The sequence below is a fragment of the Eumetopias jubatus genome, unplaced genomic scaffold (genome assembly GCF_037043125.1).
Source record: "Eumetopias jubatus isolate StellerSeaLion01/CBP00866 unplaced genomic scaffold, mEumJub1_p1.0 scaffold_5, whole genome shotgun sequence".
In the NCBI taxonomy this organism is placed as follows: Eukaryota; Metazoa; Chordata; class Mammalia; order Carnivora; family Otariidae; genus Eumetopias; species Eumetopias jubatus.
Window position 1 is genome coordinate 11949658 of NW_028274811.1, and position 24378 is coordinate 11974035.

The following is a 24378-nucleotide window of genomic DNA, read 5'->3' on the forward strand; positions in this document are numbered from 1 at the left end:
ACCATCCCCCCACCCCCTCCCCTCTAGAACCCTCTTTGTTTCTCAGAGTCCATCGTCTCTCGTGGTTCGTTTCCCCCTCCGATTTTCCCCCCTTCATTCTTCCCTTCCTGTTGTCTTCTTCTTTTTTTAACATATAATGTATTATTTGTTTCAGAGTTACAGGTCTGTGATTCAACAGTCTTACACAATTCACAGCGCTCACCATAGCACATACCCTCCCCAATGTCTATCACCCAGCCACCCCGTCCCTCCCATCCCCCACCACTCCAGCCACCCTCAGTTTGTTTCCTGAGATTAAGAATTCCTCATATCAGTGAGGTCATATGATACATGTCTTTCTCTGATTGACTTATTTCGCTCAGCATAACACCCTCCAGTTCTATCCACGTCATTGCAAATGGCAAGATTTCATTCCTTTTGATGGGTGCATAATATTCCATTGTATTTATATACCACCTCTTCTTTATCCATTCATCTGTCGATGGACATCTTGGCTCTTTCCACAGTTTGGCTATTGTGGACGTTGCTGCTATAAACATCGGGGTGCACGTACCCCTTCGGATCCTTACATTTGTATCTTTGGGGTAAATACCCAGTAGTGCAATTGCTGGATCATAGGGGTAGCTCTGTTTTCAACTTTCTGAGGAACCTCCATACTGTTTTCCAGAGTGGCTGCACCAGCTCGCATTCCCACCAACAGTGTAGGAGGGTTCCCCTATCTCCGCATCCCCGCCAACATCTGTCGTTTGCTGACTTGTTCATTTTAGCCATTCTGACTGGTGTGAGGTGGTATCTCATTGAGGTTTTGATTCAGATTTCCCTGATGTCAAGTGATGTTGAGCACTTTTTCATGTGTCTCTTGGCCATTTGGATGTCTTCTTTGGAAAAATGTCCGTTCGTGTCTTCTGCCCATTTCTTGATTGGATCATTTGTTCTTTGAGTGTTGAGTTTAGTAAGTTCTTTATAGATTTCGGATACTAGCCCTTTATCTGATATGTCATTTGCAAATATCTTCTCCCATTCGGTCGATTGTCTTTTGGTTTGTTGACTGTTTCTTTTGCTGTGCAAAAGCTTTTTATCTTGATGAAGTCCCAGTGGTTCATTTTTGCCCTTGCTTCCCTTGCCTTTGGCGATGTTTCTAGGAAGAAGTTGCTGCGGCTGAGGTCGAAGAGGTTGCTGCCTGTGTTCTCCTTTAGGATTTTGATGGACTCCTGTCTCACATTGAGGTCTTTCAACCATTTGGAGTCTATTTTTGTGTGTGGTGTAAGGAAATGGTCCAGTTTCATTCTTCTGCATGTGGCTGTCCAATTTTCCCAACACCATTTGTTGAAGAGACTGTCTTTTTTCCATAGGACATTCTTTCCTGCTTTGTTGAAGATTAGTTGACCATAAAGTTGAGGGTCCATTTCTGGGCTCTCTATTCTGTTCCATTGATCTATGTGTCTGTTTTTGTGCCAGTACCATACTGTCTTGATGATGACAGCTTTGTAATAGAGCTGGAAGTCTGAAATTGTGATGCCACCAGTTTTGCTTTTCTTTTTCAACATTCCTTTGGTTATTTGGGGTCTTTTCTGGTTCCATACAAATTTTAGGATTATTTGTTCCATTTCTTTGAAAAAAATGGATGGTATTTTGATAGGGATTACATTGAATGTGTAGATTGCTCTAGGTAGCATTGACATCTTCACAGTGTTTGTTCTTCCACTCCATGAGCATGGAACGTTTTTCCATTTCTTTTTGTCTTCCTCAATTTCTTTCATGTGTATTTTATAGTTTTCTGAGTACAGATTCTTTGCCTCTTTGGTTAGATTTACTCCTAGGTATCTTATGGTTTTGGGTGCAATTGTAAATGGGATTGACTCCTTAATTTCTCTCTATTCTGTCTTGTTGTTGGTTTTTGGAATGCTACTGATTTCTGTGCATTGATTTTATATCCTGCCACTTTACTGAATTCCTGTATGAGTTCTAGCAGTTTTGGGGTGGAGTCTTTTGGGTTTTCCACATAAAGTATCATATCATCTGCAAACATTGAGAGTTTGACTTGTTTTTTGCCAATTCGGATGCCTTTTATTTCTTTTTGTTGTCTGATTGCTGTGGCTAGGACTTCTAATACTATGTTGAATAGCAGTGGTGATAGTGGACTTCCCTGCCATGTTCCTGACATTAGGGGGAAAGCTCTCAGTTTTTCCCCATTGAGAATGATATTTGCTGTGGGTTTTTCATATATGGCTTTATGATATTGAGGTATGTACCCTCTATCCCTATACTCTAGAGTTTTAATCAAGAAAGGATGCTGTGTACTTTGTCGAATGCTTTTTCTGCATCTATTGAGAGGATCGTATGGTTCTTGTTCTTTCTTTTATTAATGTATCTTATCACATTGATTGATTTGCAGATGTTGAACCAACCTTGCAGCCCAGGGATAAATCCCACTTGGTCGTGGTGACTAATCCTTTTAATGTATTGTTGGATCCTATTGGCTAGCATTTTGGTGAGAATTTTTGCATCCATGTTCATCAAGGATATCAGTCTGTAATTCTCCTTTTTGATGGGGTCTTTGTCTGGTTTTGGGATCAAGGTAATGGTGGCTTCATAAAACAAGTTTGGAAGTTTTCCTTCCATTTCTATTTTTTGGAACAGTTTCAGAAGAATAGCTATTAATTCTTCTTTAAATGTTTGGTAGAATTCCCCTGGGAAGCCATCTGGCCCTGGGCGTTTGTTTGTTGGGAGATTTTTGATGACTGCTTCGATTTCCTTAGTGGTTATAGGTCTGTTCAGGTTTTCTATTTCTTCCTGGTTCAGTTTTGGTAGTTGATACATCTCTAGGAATGCATCCATTTCTTCCAGATTATCTAATTTGCTGGCATAGAGTTGCTCATAATATGTTCTTATAATTGTTTGTATTTCTTTGGTGTTGGTTGTGATCGCTCTTCTTTCATTCATGATTTTATTGATTTGGGTCCTTTCTCTTTTTTTTTTTTTGATAAGTCTGGCCAGGGGTTTATCAATCTTGTTAATTCTTTCAAAGAACCAGCTCCTTATTTCATTGATCTGTTCTACTGTTCTTTTGGTTTCTGTTTCATTGATTTCTGCTCTGATCTTTATTATTTCTCTTCTGCTGGTCTCTCTCCAGCTTCTTTAGGTGTAGGTTCAGGTTGTGTATTTGAGACCTTTCTTGTTTCTTGAGAAAGGCTTGTATTGCTGTATACTTTCCTCTTAGGACTGCCTTTGCTGCATCCCAGCCTGATTCATTCTTGATAGGTACAGTTGTTGAGTATGTGCCAAGACCTGTCAGTGTTCCAAAGTGAGAGATTTAAGTCAGCCCTTAGTTTCAGGCTGATTGGAAGCCAGACCCTCAGGCAGCTTTTTTTTAAAGTATGCAAATATATACAGTCCTGTAGTCCTGTAATCATAATCTATGCTGGTCTGCAGACCAGGCCATCTGGAAGTGTCCTCTTGGTAACAGTTGCAAAAACTTGGGGCTTCAGTTGAACATATATGCTCCTTTTGGGGAAGTACGGAAGTTGTAGGAAGACCAAGGAAGAGCATGAAGATGGCGTCCCCTGTCTTACATTACTTAAGAGTACCTTTGTAGCCTCTAGATGTGTGGCAAACCTGAAGTCTGACCGTCAGGTCAGATAAATCAATAGGCCTTGTTCATGGAAAGAGTGGGGATGTTTCCCTCTGCTGTCCGTGTAGTGCTCGGGGAGTGATAGCCTGTCAAGAGCTGTCTCTCTGATTGTTACAGTGCTGTGGGGCCCAGGAGTCGAAGCTCTCCTGGCCACCAGAGCTGCGTGATGAAAGAGCATCCCCTGAGTGAAGGTGAAGAGGACTCCATGTTCCATGCTTTCCTAAGGCAGTGGGGCAGTGCAGGGTCAGGGTGTGCCCACCTGCTTTCATGGGGCAGCAGAAGAGCACAGGGCCACAGCACACCAGCAAGCTTTAAAGCAGGCTGCGGGGGAACGCAGGGCTAGGGTGCGCCCCCAGTGCTGTCAGCGTGGAGGGAAAGCACACAAACGGCACCTGCGAGCACCTCCATACCCAGAGAGAGGCCTAACAGGCCCCTTCCACCAAGCAGGTGCTTTAAGATTAGCAAATGAATCTCCACATATAGTCTTGGCACTTTTCAAACTGCTGTTTTTGTGCTGGTCCCTGGGGTGAATGAGTCTGCCTGTGAGCCCTAAAGACACCTTTAAGAGAGGTATCTCACTTCCCTACAGCCCTTTGGGTCTTCTGGATGTAAGTCCATTGGTTTTCAAAGCCGGATGTTTTGGGGGTTATTTCTCTATTGTAGGTCCCAAGGGTTGAGGTGTCTCATGTGGGGTATGGACCCCTCAGTCTTCATGGAGAAGCTCCAGAATTGTGAGATCCCTCCCAATTGTTGGTCACCATTTCGGGGGTGGGATTTTTGGCAGGATCCTGTCTCTGTCTCTCGTACCTATCTCGATGTGGCCCTTTTACCATTTGTTGTGAAAAACCTGTTCAGCTAGTTTAGATTTTTCAGAGGGAATTGTTCCATCTGTAGTTGTAGACTGTGTGTGTCTGTGGGAGGAGGTGAGTTTAGGGTCTTCCTGTGCTGCCATCTTGGACCCACCCCTCCACATATATCTTTATTTCAAAGAAGCTTATGGGTTCCTTCATTTATTGACTCATGAAATAGAAAGACGTAAAAAGAAGATTGTTCTGTGGGCTTTACCACTTTCTAAGACTCAGTTTCATAATTTGGGGGGGAAAAGGTTTAGACGTTTCTTAAGAGATTTTGTTGTACTGATCCGATATATTTTACATACCGCCACTTAATAAGCTATAATGTGCTCTTGGCAAAATAGAACAAACGGTGGTTATAGTCTGAGCCTTAGAATCTGTTTAAAGTCCTCGGAGGCTAGAGTAAACCATACCTAAAGACTTGGGAGTGAAGAAAACGCTTTGCCCTCTGAGAGTTATCTTGTCTGTACACAGAATGATTCATGGCCAAGATACAAAAGGTCACCGATAAAGCCAGTATTTATCTCAGTCCATAAGTTATAGCCGTTCCAGTTTATTAACATATCTAATAAAGAAAGTGTGCACCCCTTTGAAGTTGCTGTTGTGGCCTTGTGCTGTTGAAGGCCAAAGAGAGCCTCTCAGACCCGGACCATGATTGGCAATGCATAACGAAAGCAAGTATAACTCAGAAAAGTCTGAATAATCTCGTTCTCTTGTTGAGGGGGTGTCTCTGTAAGAAGGATATTTTAGGCCGTTAAAACATCATACCCTTTAAGCTCCCCTGGTTTTGTTTCTTGGCTCCAAGCACAGTTCAGTTAAGGAATACAGTTGACCATGTCATATTTTTAGTAATTGTGCTTTCATTAGGTAAAGTGTTAATTAGCCACTCTTGTAGCTCTTATGTACATAGTATATTAGTCTTCTAGGGCCACCATAGCAAAATACTACAGATTGGATGACTGAAGCTGTGAACATCCTCACAGTTCCAGAAGCTGGGCAGTTCAAGATCAGGGTGCCAGCAAATTCAGTTTCTGGTGAGGGCTCTCTTCCTGGCTTTCTCACTCTGTCTTCACCTGGCCTTTCCTCGGTGTTTGTGCTCAGAGAGAGCAGGTGAGCTCTCTACTACCTCTCCTTGGAAGGAAGCTCATTGTGTCATGGCAGGGCTCTGCCATTGTAGCCTCATTTGACCTTAATTCCTTAGGGGCGCCTTCCAAATACAGCTGCATGTGAGTTTGGGGGAACTCAAAGATTCAGTCATAACACTTGGATATTGTGTATGCGTCTCTGAGAGATGTCTAAACTGAGCTGCCAGTGGTTGGTGCCCCAAATAAAAGATTTTACTTAGTGATATGTCTAGAGCTTACAGAAGAATAACCCAAGACTGGAAAAATACATCTCTTAGCCCAGCCACTGTACATATTGGTAAGTTTGAAAAGTGTTAAGGAAACATCCCATATTGCCTTACCAGCTGGTTAATAGCTAAGGCTGGATGGAGGTGGGGAGCAGAGTAGAGAGAAGCTTTGAATTATTACAGGACTGGGAAGGATATTATGTGCACTACCTCAGGGCTCACAGAGGAGGGAAGAGAGAGATCATATAAAGAAAGATTCTGTGCTGACGCTAATTGCATTCTTTTTCCTCCTCTAAATTTGCTACCCCAGATTATGATGCACCTTTAGTTTTTTGGTTTCACAAGAGCATAGGACTTGTTTCCTCAGACTGGGAGCATTTGCTAAGACTGGACATTGCTCTGTTGTATCTGTCCTAGGTAGGAGATATTTAAGCGCTTTTTCTTCACTCTTACAGTTTTAGGCCGATACCTTAGAAAACAGATAGGAGTTCCCATTTGGAGAAACGATTTACTTGAAGAGTTCTGTGTTGTGAAGCCATCAAGCTTCTTGGGTCTCTGCTTCTATAGCCACAGCCTTGGCCCAGGCAAGAACCATGGAGCAGAGTGGAACAGGGACCAGTGCCCCTGAGTCCTGACTGTGCATAGGAGTAGGTTAACGTTAAAAATACTGACTTAAGTCACCTGTTTGAAGTAGTGAGGCTTCGGGGCTTGAACTCTCTGTGCTTTTTAACTTTTTGAAAAAGTATTTAATATTTCAGTGATTCTTGTAAAATTCAGTTATTCTTGTAAAAATTTGAGTAATACATAGATGAGTTAGTATGAGAAGACAGCTTTAGTAATTTTATTTAATATAATCAAACCTTTGTCTTTTGCTCTTATAAAGTTTGTAAAATTTAAATGACCTAAAATTATGTTAGATTGTAGTCTTCATTGAGGTTTATAATAATGTAAATTAATATGTATAGTCCTCTATTTTGTATTCCTGTTTTCTTCATCTTTTTTTTTTTCTTTTGAGAGAGAAAGAGTATGTGCTGGGAGCCGGGGTAGGAGGAACAGAGGGAGTGAGAGAGAGAGAGAATCTTAAGCAGGCTCCACACTCAGCACAGAGCCAGACGCGGGGCTTGATCTCACGACCCTGAAGTCATGACCTGAGCTGAAATCAGGAGTCAGATGCTTAATCAGCTGAGCCACCCAGACTCCCCTATTCCTGTTTTCTTTTAATATATAATGAAAATATTTAGGTAATAAATGTTATTACCTAAGGGATGTTTCCTTAACACTTTTCAAACTTACCATTATTAAAAAATAATAAGGTCAAGACAAAGCCATATAATCTTAATTCATCTAATAGTTATTTCTTGTTCCCTACTTATTTCATTTTTAAAGTAGTCTACAAATGAAAAAAGCCTTGGCATTAAACCCCCTTTCTTAGAAGTGAGGAAATTTCTAAGTTAGACTTTCTCTAGTAACCATATTTCAACATTATTTCTATGACTGTAGTAATTTTCAATTTTCCTGTTATATATACCTTTTAAATGCTGTATGAGCCAAGTTAAGCAAGTTAGTGACAGAGTAGGAGAATAAACTTTGCAATTTCCTCACTCTTAAAATTGTAACTTTTTACTTTGGTGGGCTGGATCATGCAATTTAATTTATGTAGTAAGTATAGATATATTTGTATTCAAAGAGGTTGTGGTTATTTTCAGCCATCACACTGTGAAGAGCTTTTAAAAAAAGACGAGTTTGCATTGTAGATAATGAAGTACTTGGTGTTTGCCCTTCACTTTTGGTAGCTTTCAATTTTCACCTCTCTAGCTATGATCAGAAGTCATTCCAAAAGCCACAGTCAGATTTTTTTTATTTTCCGTAGTTGCAGTTGAATAACTATCCACCTTCTGTAGATATATTTGTACAAATACAAATAGAATTGTGTGTGCTATCTGAGGAAGCCAGTGCATTGGGTGTTTATGTTCTTGTTGAAGTATTTTTCACCTGTGCGTCTCCCCAATGAGGACAATCAGATTACTAGTAAGAAGGATTCATTCATTCCAGCATTCATCTGACAAGCTTGTGTTGAAAGCATCTCATGTGCCAAGCGCTTCTAGGTAATTGGGGATAGAGTAGTAATCAAAGCAAAGTCAAAGTCCTCGTCCCTCTTAGATATTTCGTTCTAGAAGGTAGAGAGAGAACATAAAAGGATTGAATAACTATATATTCATAGCATTTATGCTCTGAAGAAAATCTAAGTGGAGTAGGGAGGCAGAGAGTAATGATAGGGTACTGTTTTGGATGGGGTGGTCGGGGAAGGCCATGTTCTCTGATAAGGTAATAGGTAACTGGAGACACATACAAGGTGTGCATATCTCAAGGGAGAACAATCCAGTAAGTAGAAGCAGCAAGTGCAAAGGCCCCATGATGGAAATGTGCTTGCAGGAGTCCCAGAACAACGAAATTACTGCCGCAGGAGTAGAAAGCGTGTAGGGAAAAAGAGTTTACCATGATGGGTGAGAGCAAAAATGGGTGTAAGAGGACATGGGATCCTGTCATGCCTTATAGGCCTTGGTAAAAACTTTAAAATTTTACTCTGAGTGGAGGATGTGGGGCAGGAGATACATTCCAGAATGGTATTCCAGAATGACCGATTAGTAGGTTAGTACAGTAATTCAGTCAAGAGATGATAGACCAGAATGCCACAGGAGGTGAAAGGGGGATTCTGCAATACTTGGAAGGTAAAGATGGTAGGATTTATTGGTTAGAGATAATGTGTGAGAGAAAGTGAGTCATTAAGGATGACTCCAGAGTTGACCTGGATCAACTCTCAGTTGCCTATTGCTGTGTTTACAGAAACCCTTCCCTCATCATTCTGGTGACCCCCCCCACCCAAATAGTAGCCCCTGTGACTTAACATTTATTAAAACTAGCAGTCTTCCTTTAAGTCTGTTGAGGTGTCCCATTTTAACTTTCCTGTGAGAGAATGGTCAAATTAATGTTTCCCAAATGTTTTGAAATTCTTTTAGACCATTTAAAATAGAAGGTTAACTTTTTCTGGGGTCTCGGATAAAATGGAGCCTGCTGCTGAGAAGACGTGGAGAATTGGTTGGCTGGGGAGCACGTCTGTTTCGCTCTTGGAGTCTCTCAGAGCGTTCCTCTCCTGCCCTCAGCCTTCTCCTCACACGGCACCATTCCGAGAGGACTTCTCTCACCACTGCCCCATTACTTTCTGTCACCTCACCTTCTTCTGTCTGTCTCCACGAATTTATCCTCGTCTGTCATGCTTCTTCTTTATATCTCCCCACTGAGATATCAACTCCGTAAGGGGAGTGGCGTTGTTTCCCTCTGTTATAGTCTCAGGGTCTAGAATGGTACTTAACATGTAGTAGTTACTCAGTAAATAACTACACATGAGTTGAATGAATGAATAGCACGGAGTGGCTGTTTATCAAATGGCAGCATGAAAAGAAAAATGGCCATCCTTGTGCCTTGTCAGGGAGAGTATAAGATCACACAGCCACTGTGGAAAATGGTATTGCGATGCCTCAGAGAATTAAATCTAGAATTACCATATGATCCAGCAATTCCCCTTCTGCATATGTGTCGAGAAGAAGTGAAAGCAGGAACATGAACCTAATTTGTTCGCCCATGTTCGTATCAGTGTCATTCACAGTAGCTGAAAGGTGGGGCAACCTCATTGACAGATGAATAGATAAAACATAGTAAATATACATAAAAGAGGATATTACTCAGTCTTAAAAAGGAATGGAATTCTGATACATGCTACAACATGGATGAACCTTGGAGTTATTATGCTAAGTAAAATAAACCAGTCACAAAAGGACAAATACTATACGATTGCACTTATATGAGGCGCCTGAATTGTCAGATTCATGGAGACAGAAAGCAGAAGGGTGGCTGCCAGGGGGTGTGGGGAGGGCAGAGTGGGAAAGCAGTGTTTAGTGTTTAGTGGCTATAGAGTTTCAGTGGGAGAAGATGAAAACACTCCGGAGATGGGTGATGCTGATGGTCGCACAATTATGTGAACATACTTCATGCCACTCAATGTACACCTCAGTGTGGTTAAAATGGTAAATTTTGTGCTATGTGTATTTTACTACAATTTTAAGAAAATAGAAAAATGGGCCCGAAAGCAGGCTATTTTGAGTTTGAATTTCACTTTGACCTTCTCAGCTTCCTGGACTTTTTCATGTTATGCTCTAGGCTTTAACAAACGGAACCTGAAGTTATTCACTGAAACAGGGTCTTACCAGTCTTACTCTGAGGACTTTAATTTTGTGTTTCCTCATTTCTAGGTACTTGAACTCAAAAGTATTATGGTTATTTTCTGTAATATAAAAAATGTTATTATGTATCTCAGATTCTTAGTCTAAAGCTTTAAATTCTGTTTTCTGATGTTTAGGTCCTATCAGGCTGTATTCTCAATAGAGGGTTTACTTTCATTTTCTCATTTTGTTATTTATGAAAAAAATTTCCTCGTTATTCTCATGTTCTTTATTGTCAAATGGTAAATTACTTATTTTTACTATTGTTAGCAGAGTTTCTGGGTCCCACAAAGTGATTTAAACAGGGAAGCTTAATATAGAGCTATTCAGCTACAATAGATGCGTAACTATAAACTGTAAACAGAATGGTAATAGACACACTAGGGCTGGAGGAGAGTGTTCAGGGAAGGAAGACCTCTAAAGAGGGGACCCCTCCCCAGAGTCGGAGTTTAGACCTTTCTAGAGAAGATAATGATTGCCGCCTCCTGGGCAGTGGACATATTTGCTGGGCTGTTGGGGCCAGAGTTGGTCCCTAGGCACCAGGCAAGCAGGATACGACCCTGTGGGGCACAGTCAAGCTGAGGCTGGTGGGTAGGCTTGCAGAAGTAGTTAGGGGGCCACTGACTGGCAGCATGAGGCCTAGAGTGCAGGCCACAGCAGTGGGGTCAGGAATCCTATGGATAGAGTCCTGGTGGAGATGGAGAATCTGGAAGGAGTTGATGGTATTGGGTGGAGCAGAAAGAAGCTGAGACATGTGGAATGGGTGTGAAGAGAAAAGGAAGAGATTCAAGAGAAAACTTTATTTCTCTCTCTCTTCTAGTCCTCATATATTTAAAATATGTACAAGTACTGTAAATGCTACTTTTATTAATATCTTCCTCCCATCCTCATTGCTTTAGCTTAGGCTTTCATCATCTCCATCCCAGGGGACTGCTTTAGTCTCCTAATTTATCGTCCTTCCCTCAGGAATCTTCCTCTTCCAGTCTAGTGTCATTAAAAATAAATAAATAGGGGCACCTGGGGGGCTCAGTCGGTTAAGTGTCCAACTCTTGATTACAGCTCAGGTCATGATCTCACGGTTGTGGGATCAGGCCCTCTGTCGGGCTCCCCGCTGAGCGGGGAGTCTGCTTGAGATTTCCTCTCTCCCTCCCCTCTACCCCTTCCCTTGCTTGCCCACTGTCTCTTTCTCTCAAATAAATAAATCTTTAATAAGTAAATACACACATAAAGATCTGACATAACATTTTGCTGCTTATAATTCTTTGATGATCCCCCCACCTCCATCCCCACTCTGAGTGACTCCACGCTCCTTTGGTGGCATTACGAGGCCCTGTAGGTTGCACCTCTGCCTTCCACCAGCCACCTTAGACACTTTCTGTATTGAATTTCTCTAAGATCTCCAGACATCATTTTCTTCCCTGCATATTTTGTCCCCTCTCTTGTCCCTTACCTTGCCATCTGGAAAATACCTACCCATCCTTGAAATCTTAAATGTCACCTATTATGTCCCTGTTTTCCTTAGTGCAAGGTGACCACTTTACTTTTAACATATTTCTATTTGTTGATGTGTGTCTCATCCCACAGTGGAACTGAGGTGTCCTTTTTCTTTTACCTTATGTCTTAGTCTGTTCAGGCTGCTCTAACAAAACTACAGACTGGATGGCTTATAAAGAGCAGAAATGTATTGCTCACAGTCTGGACGGTGAAGTCCAAGGTCAGGGTTCCAGGATGATGGGGGGAGGGCCCTCTTCTGATTCTGACACTTCTTATTGTATCCTTACATGGTGGAAGGGGCAATGGATCTCTCTGGAGCCTCTTTTGCTGGGTGTTAATCCCTTTCATGAGGCTTCCATCCTCATGACTTAGGTACTTCCAAAGGCCCATCTACTGATACCAGTATGGGGCGGACACACAGACATCCAGGCTATCACAGCCTATTCATCTCTTCATCTTAGTACTTCATGTAGCACACAGCCCATACATAGTAGGCCTTAGGTGTTTGTTAGGTGAACAAATGAACTGTCTCCATGCATACTTGGCTTCCAGTAGTTTTTTTACTCAAATAACATGATCACCTGCCATAACTTAAAAAAACAGACTTCAGAAGAACGTACACTGTGATTTAGAGTTATTGGGGTTCTATGTGTTTATACCTGTATAAGAAATAATACCTTAATTTCTATACTTCTGTTTTCTTAATGCTTAAAGATATATTGCTATGTGATCGGTAGAGCAAGTTAGAGATAAGAAAAATGAGGTGAAAGTGAGCCAGTTGGGTAGATGAATGATAGAGTTGAAATTAGAAACCACTTTTCTTTAGATTATCTTCTTTTAGCCTACTAGTCTTAAAAATCAAGCAGACACTTATTTATCGAGCCCCTTTTATGTAAGATTGTGTTAGATCTGTGACTAGGTACTCTTCCATATCTCAGATTCTGTGATTACTTGGTGAGATTTAAGCTTCAAACAAAACATATTTAAATGTTTTCCGAATGTGGGTGGTTTTATTAAATATTTATTAACTCTATTGTAAAATTATCACATTAAATAAAATACAATAAGGTTATATAATATACAGTGAACACTGCTGCACTCCTTGAGGACTAAAAAAATGTATCTTTTTATGTCTGCACATGCACATATTTACCCACAATAACATGTATGCATATTTATGATTTCTAAAATTGGCACATAAATTAATAATTTTTAAAATTTGCTCATAAACATAAAATGGATGATGATGTCCCTGCTTTGAGTTCCTGGCTCTGAAAAAATTGTACCATTCTAATTCCTGAGAAGCATGTAAAATTTTAGTACCAGGAAATCCAGCCTCTTTGGCCAAGTTTGTTTTCTAGCCTAGATAAGGCCTTTTGTACTTGGTTCTGCTCTTCCTAGTAGCCTTAAGGAAAATTGGTTTGATAAGATTTTAACAAAAAATTCAATGCCCTGACATCCTCAAGAGTGGTTAGCTGTTAAAACAGCCACTAGAATATATTCATAGAAACTATCTTCCATTCCTGAGAGTTTGAAAACGTAATATTGTATGCCTTAATCATTCAGTTGCATTAGATATAGGTTATTCTATAACGCACCTGGACCAGAGACATAGGAAGTCCAGATACTCTGTTAAAGGGATACAAAGTAAGCATGTTTTTAAATGTAACTCATCATGCTTTCTGGGCCCTTGTTTATCCATGTAATTTCATGATCCCATAACTAAAATAAAATAGCTGAAAGGGAACCAATATGAAAAAAAACAACAGTATTTTGCTAAAGTTGCTAAATGAGCTAAGCTAGAGTTTGCCACTCTTGCCACAGAATAATTTTCTGAAATACTTATTATAGCTAAGTATTAGCAAAAATATTCTTACAGGCTTCCTAAAAAGAAATTCTCAGTTCGTGCTTTATCATTTGCTACTTAGATTAATTGAGGAAAACAAAAGGAAGGGAAAATTTAAAAAGCAAAACAGACTGCCTCCCATATCCTAATTTCATGTTTTTGAAAATTATGAGATTATTGTAAGGCTTTATTACTTTAAAGGGTATTGCTTTATTTATCTTGCTTGATGTAAGCAGAGGAGTTGTCAAAGTTAATCAGTCCCATGTATTTATTAAGGATCCTCTTATCAAACAGTGTGCTAATGTCTTGTTGAGTTTGCAAAAAATCTAATACATAACTTTTATCCTCAGAAAGTTTATAACCTAGTAAAGAAGATTAAATATAGATGAAACCTTTAATGCATGATTAAGTGTTGAAGGATTAAGGCAGTTAGTATTATAGGAGTTTAGAGAATTTTCAAACCAAGGGACATTTTAGAGATAATCTAATTCAGTTTCTCATTATACTGATGAGGAAACAGAAGTCTGGAGTAGGTGTTACCTCAGAAATCTGCCCCAAGTCATCATACTGGATAATGTCAGAACCAGAGGTAGAACCTAGGCTCCCTGACTGGAGCCTTTTTGTAGTCCTTTCTGTTTGTAAGCAGCCATGAATCTGTATGGGTGGGCTTGATTCAAGACCAAGGAAGACGTGAGTCCTTGAAGGGGGGTAGGGTTAGACTGTGGACAAAAGAGCAGATGTTCCATGATGGAGCAACATTGGAAGACCTGGGGAAGAGCAAAGAAGGGAACAGCCTTACGAGAGTAGAAGGCACAGAGTAGGGACTGTTGGTAACCTGGGGTTGGATTAAGGAGTCCTTTCAAACCAGGTAGATTTTTTTTACATTGTAGGCATTGGGGTGCTTTTATAGATTTCTCAAATGGAATGAGTTGGTAAAAATTGTGTTTTGGGAAGGTCAGTCCATGTGATGAACAGGAAGGATGGAAGTAAGAGAATTCAAAGGACAGGTAGGTTGGGGTATCAGGTTGTGGTAGTAGGAACGAAGCAGAAAATTCAAACCCGCAAGGCATTTCTAGAAGGGGAAAACAATAGCCCTAGATTGTAGTTTTATAAAGAGAATGAAGGGTTGACGAGATGGTCGTAGATGAATGGTATTTCCATGGACAGAAATAAAATAACTTGGATGAGGACTAATGTGTATTGAGTTTTTTTGTATAAAAATTTGTGTAAAAGTTGTAAAGGATTTTGGAAATCATCTGTGCTGAGTTTGGGGACAATATGAGATCATCTAACTGAATGTATCCCTTGCTTGGGGATTTGGAAATATAACATTGAAATGGAAGGGCCAAAATAGAGATTTGAGATCTTGTCTATATGATTGTGTTGGAATTGTCAGGAGATCGGAGGACACTAAAGAAATAGGGGTGGAGAAGAAGAGACAGTCTTAGAGATGTTACCTACAGCTGTAGCGGAGAGGGAAAAGTAGAGCTAAAAAGGAGACAGAAAAGAATGAATAAAAAATGTTAGGAGTGGTGAACATCAGTTAAAAATTATGGACTTCAGTCCCACATAGACCTAGATTGAAGGCCATCTTCTATCTCCAGTTAGCTTTGTTCCATTGGATAAGTCATCTTTTTTTAAGACTTGGTTTTTCTCCTATGTAAAATGCAATAGCAATAGTACCTACATCTTTGGTAGGGAGTATTGCAAGCCTTAAATAAAGCCACTAAAATGCTTAGCTAGCTCAGTGTTTGACACCCAGATACATTCAATAAATCTTATAAATAGGGCCATAGGATCTACAAAGAATAAAGAAATGACAGTGTATCTGAAAAGCAGGAAGAGAAACTAACAGGTAGCATCTGAAGGTGGGTTTTGGGTAAAGCAGTCATTATAGAGTCATAATGCTGTTAACTTCATGCATGTTTGGGTAAAGCAGTCATTATAGAGTCATAATGCTGTTAACTTCACGCACGTTTTTATGCAGGTTGTGCAGTGGTGAGTCAGCTTTGAAGTAGAATTAAATACATTCCAACTCAAAGAATAAGGACTGAGGAAGCTTTTCCTGTTGTTCTTGCTTTTAAAAGGATTACTACCGAGTGCTGATGAAGGCTTACTGTAAGTGTATTAACATTTAACCTAAAATAGGATTTTAGGTTTTCATTTGAGAGTTTCCCATATCTTTGGACAGCCAATAATGAAGTTTTTGCATTTTAATTTAGGGTTAATAAGCAGTTGTACCTGCTGTGTACCCTTAGAGACTGTTAGGTGATCTCTGTACGTTTCTTATATGTATGAACAATTTTGAATGGAAGGCTACTTATATTCAAGTTTATAAAAACCACTATGGGGGCGCCTGGGTGGCTCAGTTGGTTGAGTGTCCCATTCTTGGTTTCAGCTCAGGTCATGATCTCATGGGTTGTGGGATTGAGCCCCACGGTGGGCTCTGCACTTGGCTGGGAGTCTCTCTGAGATTCTCTCCCTCTGCCCCTCTCCCCACTTGTGGGTGCATCCGTTCTCTTTCTCTGTCTCTGTAAAATACATAAATAAGTCTTTGGAAAAAACCCCACTGTGGATATGGTCTAAATCTAATAGCAGTAATATACCTCAATTTGTAATTGTGATTGCTCTTTTGCTTATTTTTTTTTAAAGATTTTATTTATTTATTTGAGAGAGAGAGAGAGAAAGCAGGAGAGGGAGAGGGAGAAGCAGACTCCCCGCTGAGCGGGGAGCCCAATGCGGGACTCGATCCCAGGGTTCTGAGATCATGACCTGAGCTGAAGGGAGATGCTTAACCGACTGAGCCACCCAGGGGCCCTGCGCTTTTGCTTAGAATGCATTGTTAACATGTTCACCCTTCTCCAATTAAGTTATTCATTTACCTTTTGTTTAGATCCTAGGCCACCAAGATAGAGGAAAATATAAGAAATGGGCATTTTTTTTCCAGTTCAGTTTTTTCCTGTATTGTTCTTCAAATAATGGATTTACTTTTTCATACCACACGCTAGTGGTGCCTCACATTTTTAATAATACTTGCCTAAATGAGAGTACAGCCCTATTGTGACATTTTCTATTAGCAATTCATTCATAAACATTTGAGAAATCGTTAGCTCTTACCTGTTTGTGGCCTCTAATCTTACAGTTTGTTTGAAAAACAAATGTAGTAAAACTAAAATTAAAAAAAGATCAGCCCTGGGTGCTATATGCAACAGATAAATTATTGACTTCTACGTTTGAAACTAATGATGTACTATATGTTGCCTAATTGAATTTAAATTAAAAAAAATAAAGAAGGAAAATTTTTCCTGGTTAAAAAAATAAGTTTTTAAAACTGTTTTCTTAAAATCAGTTCTTTTAATTCAGGAACATTTAGGGAAATTATGTATATTGTAGTATCCTATCAGCTCTTGACTACATTTTTGTTCTTGTCATATAAAAGACATTTTTTTTGCTGTCATTTTGAGGAGAAAATGGAGAAATGTTTGTTAATAAATCTTTATTATTCTTGCCATGCATCTGTTTTAATCACATTTTATTTCTCAGGGGTACTTCTCTGAGATCTTTGGAAATGTAGTAGTATGTGGCAGTCTGGTGTATGGCTGTTCTATTTGTGACTTCTAAAAGCTGACTTTTATGCTATGGATGTTTATTGATCAGTGTCCTTATTACAGACATCGGTTATGCCTTGTATCCATCATCTTCTGCAAGTGTATGAAACAGCAATATAAAGCAAACTAAACCAAGCTAGTGATTTGTCACTAATGTGTAAGAAATTAGTAGAAATCAGAGTAGTTTAAACCTATGTACCATATATATTACTTCTGAGTCACAGATTTAAAAAGCACAAAGCACACTTAATCATGAAAATCCACATACAGAAATAGGGAAACAGTAATAGGGAGTCTGTTTAGTTGAATTCAGCATTGTTGGAGACCCATCCTTTTGAAAAAGCACTGTGATCCTGGTACTTCTGGTCCAGGGCGGACCATCTTGAAGTCATCAAGATGAGAATGTGAAGGAAGATTTTCTAATGCAAGAAAGTTATTTATAACCTCTAGCATCCATGGTCTTGTTTACCACAGCTGTATGTATTATAAAATTGACCAGCATCTCAGCATTTCTTTATCTAAACTTTCCAGTGTATTTATTAATTTATTCAGTAAATATTTGCTAAACATTTAACATGTGCCAGGCATATTTAGAGCAGGAGGTAAAGAGTAAGACAGAGGGAGGTAGTTCCTGCCTTCATGGAGCTCACATTCTCCTGGGGGCCACATAGAGACACAAACAGGTAAACAGACAAATTACGTAGTTTCCAGGTGAAGCGTGTCATATGAAGGGTACACACAAGAGAAAGAAGATTGAGAAGATCAGAAAGCAAACTGTGTTAGCTACGGTGAAAGGCATGACACTGAAGTTGAAACCCAAAAAAGAGAAGGAACCAGGTCTTTTAGAAGGAGGGAGGAGCATTGCTTTTATAGGGACAATTCAATGTGCATAGGCCCTGAGGCAAGATTAAAATTCTTTCTTCTAATAACTGGAAGTAGACTAGCCTGCTTATAAATTTGGGGTTGGGAGCCAGGAGGTAGGTGAGGGGGAAAAGGAGAGAAATTAAGGGCAATCCTTAGGTTTCTGGCTTTTGTAAATGGATGCGTGGTAGTGTTGTTTATGACAATGGGGAAGAGTTGTGTGTTTAGGGTCAGGGGGAGCTTAAGTCTGTTTTGAGAGAGTTTGGTCAAAGAAGTGGTCAGTTGAGGTGATTAAAATTGTTACTATATTAAGGTAAAATTACATGGAGAAGAAACTTTAATTATTGCTAAGAAACTTAGGAGATCCCTCAAATGTTAATAAAATTTAGGGAGCCAAAGCAGTATTCTAAGGAAGCACCAGGGCTATTAAGGATTTAGAAAAAAGCAATCTGTTTTAGGGGATTTAAAGTACTTTGACCCCCACAAAGATTAAAAAGTTAGAAAGTCAAGTAAAAAGGTATTAAAATTCAAGCCAAGTGGAAAAAGATTGATTGTCCAGAAGGTAAGTGAAAATAATAAATTAAAATACATAATCATCGAGATTGTTGGTGAGAGAGGCCATTGGCTCATCAGATAATAGAGAAAATAATTACTATAGACACAGAACATCTAACATTATAGTTAAAATATGAACTGTTAATATTCATGGGGGATACTGAAGGGATGAGGCCAGAATTGAAAGGAAAAAGAAGTTTCTAGAGGATTTAAAACCTAAAGATTTTAGCAAACTCCTTGAGAATAAACTTTAAATGCCTGAGTAGTTTTAAAAATCCGGGTTTAGCCAGCGCATGGCTGAGAATTTCAATGACCACATAGAATATCAACTCATTAAAATGGGAGTCAATCTTGTTTTTATTTTTAATGTGATATTTCCCAGTTCTTTAAGACTTAAATAATCCATGTCCTTACAAGAGTGAATGATAGGCCTCCTTGAAATTACTAAGGGTACAAACTTCCAGAGTAGCAGTCAGTGTAAACTTGTGACTTTCTTGGGAAAGAAAACTTCATTCTTGGGGAACTCTGGTCTTTTACGTCAGAGAGAAGACCATGTCTGTTCTGTTCACCAACGTGTTCACCACACTGAGCACAGTGCAAGATCTATAGGAGGCTTTTAGTAAATACTTGGTGAATGGATGTAAGTTTTACAGTCAGTTTGGAGGTTTTTGGGAAGCTGTGGCTCTCCAGAGCGGTTCATTTGTAGGGCCTGAGGAGCTGTCTCTACCGTTACTGTCGACAATACAGCAGCGGGGCTGGACCTGATTGTGATAGTGCTGATTGTCAGAGATGGGGAGAACATTTTGGAGATTATGTTGTCCATGCATTACAGAGAGTACTGGGGTTATTTTAAGCCAATATAACTAACTTCCTCTTAGAAGTTTTGTGGACTTTAATTATTTTGATCATTCTCTTCTTTGAAGTTAATAATTTGTGGTTGACCATGTTGTTCCTAAATTCCACATACTAAAGGATTGAGTTCTTTTGAGAACAAATACTGTCAAGGACTGTTGAAAGAAGTTTTATAGATGATACATGAGATAGCCCAGGACCTCATTTTACTTGGATATATTTCTGGAAGTCCAGTAGATGTACTTAGTACTGTAGTCAGATGCAGAAAAATGGCAGACCTCTCTATCTTCTCCATAGTTCTCTAGTTTTTTAACCTAGCAGATCAATTCTTCTGTATTCACTCCCTAATTTTTTATCCATACTTTATTTTCCCTAATTATGTGTCTGACTGACCTTCTCTCTTTTTTTCTTTTCTTTCTCCACTCCCCTCCCCTCCCCTCCCCTCTCCTCTCCTCTTTTTTCTGAAGCTCTTGATTAAAACCAAGTTCCTGGGGTGCCTGGGTGGCTCAGTCATTAAGCGTCTGCTTTTGGCTCAGGTCATGGTCCCAGGGTCCTGGGATCGAGTCCCACACGAGGGGGGCTCCTTGCTCAGTGGGGAGCCTGCTTCTCCCTCTCCCGCTCCCCCTGCTTGTGTTCTCTCTCTCTCTCTCTCTGACAAAGAAATAAATAAAATCTTTTAAAAAATAAAATAAAATCAACTTCCCCCTAGAGTAATTTGAATTGACTTGGGCTCCCTTTGTCACAGTCCTGTAATTCAGTGTTTATCTTCACAAGTATTTGTTTCCATGTCTGTTCCTTTTACGTCAGCACATTCTAGTGGTTGCAGTTCCTCCTCCACCAGCCTCTCTGGAGAACCGTGGTGGTTCACGCTGCCTCCTAGGATGGACCGTCGTCAGTCACAGACCTGTAGGTAGGATTAGGACAGAGGACTGAAGAAACAACATCACCTTTCCCTCCGGCAGCAGTGGGGAGCACCATTATTTACCCAAAGAAAGCCGATCGAGAGGAGGTCAGTTAGAGTGACTGTGTTCTGCACTATTACTGAAAAGCAGTTCTATGAGAAATTCCCCAGGGTTGAGCTGTTTTTAATGTTATGTATGAGAAAGCATTCTCTGGGCTTAGAGCCGGGAATTTTATATATAAATGGTAATAGAGGAACAGTGTAACATTTATGAAGTTGGAGGCAAGGGGATGTGAATAGACTTTGGGGCCTTGGGATCAGGTGCTTCAAATCCTCATGCCCTTCACTTAATAGCTTTGTAACTGTGGCCAAGTTACTTTGACCTCTCCAGGCCTCAGCCTCCTGTTTTGCAAAATGGAAATGATATGATTTCCTCACAAGAAATTTTAAGAGAATTGAATGCAATTACATACGGAAAATGCCAGATGAAACGCTTGACACATCTAGATTTTTTCCCCCAAAGACAAATAGTTCTATTGCTAAATATGGAAAGGGAGATGTAAAAAACGTTTCTCCATGATTCGCTAGAGCTCTGTGCCCATAGGCCTCTGTATTGTCTCATCCTAAGTGAGCCACCATGATCCCAACAAGGACGTGTGTTTTAAAAGGGCATGGAATTTTTATATTTTTGTTTGCCTTGAACAGTAGGTGAATTCGTGCTCTGGGGTGGTAGGTGGCTGCTAGAGATAAGGATAGGGGCAGGAGGAGCTTGAGCAAGGGTAGTTTAACATGCCCCCGTCCTCCTTTCTAGCAGAGTAGCTAAACTTTTCAGTTTTACCTTTTGTATTTTCGTGGAAGATACTGATTGAGCAAAAAGGTCTGTGTTTTTCAAAAAAGTTTGAAAAACCAAAAGCAGGCTCAAGCACTCCATTCCTTGACTTCCCTTTCTCTCAGGTCTCACTCTGCTTTTCCCTTGGCCTTTTCAAGTTTGTGGGAAGGGGTGGTGCAGGGAGAAGGGATGGAGGCAGGGCTTTTCCAGGCTGTCTTATTGGTAGAGTTCTCAGCCAACAAAGCAGCACAAGAGGACAAGGGTCCTATTGCAAAGAGGGCACTCTTGGTGGAACAGTTCTTGACCTCTACCTGCACAGCTGATCACCCACACAGCTGATCTCCCGCACAGCCGATCACCCGCACAGCTGATCCCCCTCACAGCCGATCCCCCGCACAGCCGACCTCCCGCACAGCCGATCTCCCGCACAGCCGATCTCCCGCACAGCCGATCACGCGCACAGCCGATCTCCCGCACAGCCGATCTCCCGCACAGCCGATCTCCCGCACAGCCGATCACCCGCACAGCCGATCTCCCGCACAGCCGATCACCCGCACAGCCGATCTCCCGCACAGCCGATCACCCGCACAGATGATCTCCCGCACAGCCGATCACCCGCACAGCCGATCTCCCGCACAGCTGATCTCCCGCACAGAGCCACATTTCCAGCCAGTCTCAGAAACGTTCTAATTTTGACATCACAAACACTGTACGCACATCTTGCTTCTGATTACTTCCTCCTCGCTGCCTTTATTGGGATCTCTTCAGTTGACCCTCTCTATTTTCCTTTTCTTCTTTATCCATCTTGGACTCTTGACTCAGAGTTCTAAAGCTCTTTCCCCACTGCCCTTCCCCACACGCACCCCCAAGAAGTCTGACTCTGGGTGACTCCATCTGACTTCGTTCTACCAGCCAGTGCAGAGAAAACAGCACGTGGGGTGGGTGAGTTGCCTGCCCTTTCCTGCGCTCTGGCTGCTGTCCCTTCTGGTGATCTCAGTGGTCTCTCTGTGCTCCATCCTCCATATGCCTCTCTCTTGGCCTTTTACGGACAACGTGTAACCCTGCTCAAATGAATCCAAGCATCACATGGAAGTAACAGACGAGTCCATCCTCTGTTTGAGTTACATCTCACAAACTTTCATTTAAAACACATTCATTTTCCTGGTCCGTGCAGTTTCTGCTCCTATAACTGAAACTGTTTTTGTAAATTTGTTTTGCTTCCCTGCAAATGTTTCGCAGCTTCTTATTACCATGTGAGAGTGTCCTATCCCTTGCCTTACATTCATGCCCTTCTGCTCCTCCTTTCCAGTCATGCACACTTTGTCCTTCCTCTCTGGGTTTTTACAGATTCGGGTCCTTCTGTCTAGAAAACACTTCTCCTCAGACTCACCGTTCAGTTGTCCAGTGTCATCTCCTGAAAGATTTTCCCCCTGACCCAGCCTGACCTGGCTTAGTCTTCCTGCTTCATTCACTCCCTCTTCATAGTCCTTGTCACAATCATGATCATTCATTTAGTGTCTTTCTTCCCATGTCTTTTAATGTGGCTTCTAGAGAATAGGGATCTCATTGGTCACGGGACCCAATACTCCTAAGAAGCCCAAGAAATACTTGCTTGAGAAGTGACCAAGTAAAGGAACAACATAATCTCTCCCTGGCTCATTAGATCAGTATGTCTTTGACTTTGTGAGAACTTGTTTTCCTTGGCAGAATAGTAAGTTTTAAGTGGAAATGAAAATATTAGTTTCTCTACTGGAGTTTACTGAGCCAATAGTGCAATGTACTCAGTAGTGCCTAATAGCTGCACAGCATACATACTTTTTCCTTATGGTCTTCTGCCTTGTGCCTTTTTAAAAAACTAGAAATACGTAATTTCAAACTTTTTTTTTTAACAATTTTATTTATTTATTTGTCAGAGATAGAGCGAGAGTGAGTGAGCACAAGTTGGGGGAGGAGCGGGCTCCTTGCTGAGCAGGGAGCCCGGTGCGGGGCTCGATCCCAGGACCCCGGGATCATGACCTGAGCTGAAGGCAGACGCTTAACTGACTGAGCCACCCAGGCATCCCAATAATTTCAAACTTTTCTTAGAAAGTTGAGTATTTTGTTTCTTGTGGCATTTTCATTTTTTTATTTTTAAAGATTTTATTTATTTATTTGAGAGAGAGAGAGGCAGGGAGGGAGAAAGAGCACAAGCAGGAGGAGAAGCAGAGGGAGAGGGACAAGCAGAATCCATGCTGAGCGCAGAGCCTGACTTGGGGCTCGATCCCATGACTCTGAAATCATGACCTGAGCCCAAACCAAGAGTCTGTCACTTAACTGACTGAGCCACTGGGGTGCCCTTCTTGTGGCATTTTTAATTAAATCACATTTATTGAATACTAGTCAGTGCATGCCCCAAATGAGAAGTTAAGATATAGATAAAATACACTTCAGAAACAGTGTGGAAATACATATCTCTAGAGGAGACCCTAAAAATTCTGTTTTTTACCTAAACAGTGTAGAAATACATATCTCCAGAGGAGATCCTACAAATTCTGTTGTTTTTTTTACCCAAAAGTATCAGACCTTTCTCAGTTTCTCATGCGCTAGTCCATAAAATGTTACAAAACCTTTATAATTAAGAACTGACAGCTAAAATTACAGCTAGAAATAGAACATAAATTAGTGGGTATTTGTAGGAGCAAATAGCAGTGACAATGTATTTGTTTTGTAGAATTCTCACTTACAAACAAATGACAGTGCGTGTATTTAAATACTATCGAATTTACACATATACGCCGAGATTGCTGCCATATTTTATGGATTAGTAAATAGCATTAGAGTAGAAGTTAGTTTAGTGTTTAAAAGTAACTTTTATATTATTGGCACAACTACTTTATTGATTTAAAAATATATATATATCCCCCATCAACCTATCCAGATACGGATATGACAAAGAACAGTGACAGGATTTGGGCTGCCACTACAAAGTAGCTTACATGATCTTTTAATTACTACTTGTATTAACATTTACATGTAAATATGTTCCTAGCATATTCTAATTCAAACTCACAACAGAAATGTAGAAATGACTGTAGTTTGTATTTAACCGAGCTGAGAAAACATATTGTAGTAATTAAATTTTTTTTTAAAAAAAACAAAGCTGTTTTATAAATAAAATCACTGGCTTCCAAGTACTTGTACTTTAATGAAAACAACTGTACATTGGAAGCCAAATTTTCCTCTTAAATACTTCCTTTGTATCTTATACTTCATTTTTTTTAAATTATAGCTCTGTTTTGGGTAGAATTCTGAGAGAATAATAATGGATTTTATCCCGCAA

The 24378-nt window shown here is 40.3% G+C and overlaps 1 protein-coding gene across 3 annotated transcripts in view; it reads left to right on the top strand.

The window, feature by feature from the left end:
- Nucleotides 1-24378, top strand: part of COMMD10 (COMM domain containing 10) — a 189624-nt gene that overhangs the window by 72788 nt on the left and 92458 nt on the right. The window contains exon 6 of one of the 3 annotated variants that reach the window (XM_028092647.2): nucleotides 20137-20322. The exons of 1 other annotated variant lie outside the window; for it this stretch is intronic. In XM_028092647.2, coding sequence (XP_027948448.1) covers nucleotides 20137-20262 — 126 coding nt within the window. In that variant the 3' untranslated portion in view covers nucleotides 20263-20322. Of the gene's footprint in view, nucleotides 1-15440; nucleotides 15471-20136; nucleotides 20323-24378 lie in introns of those variants that run through there. One more of the 3 variants, XM_028092649.1, reaches the window with a different exon arrangement.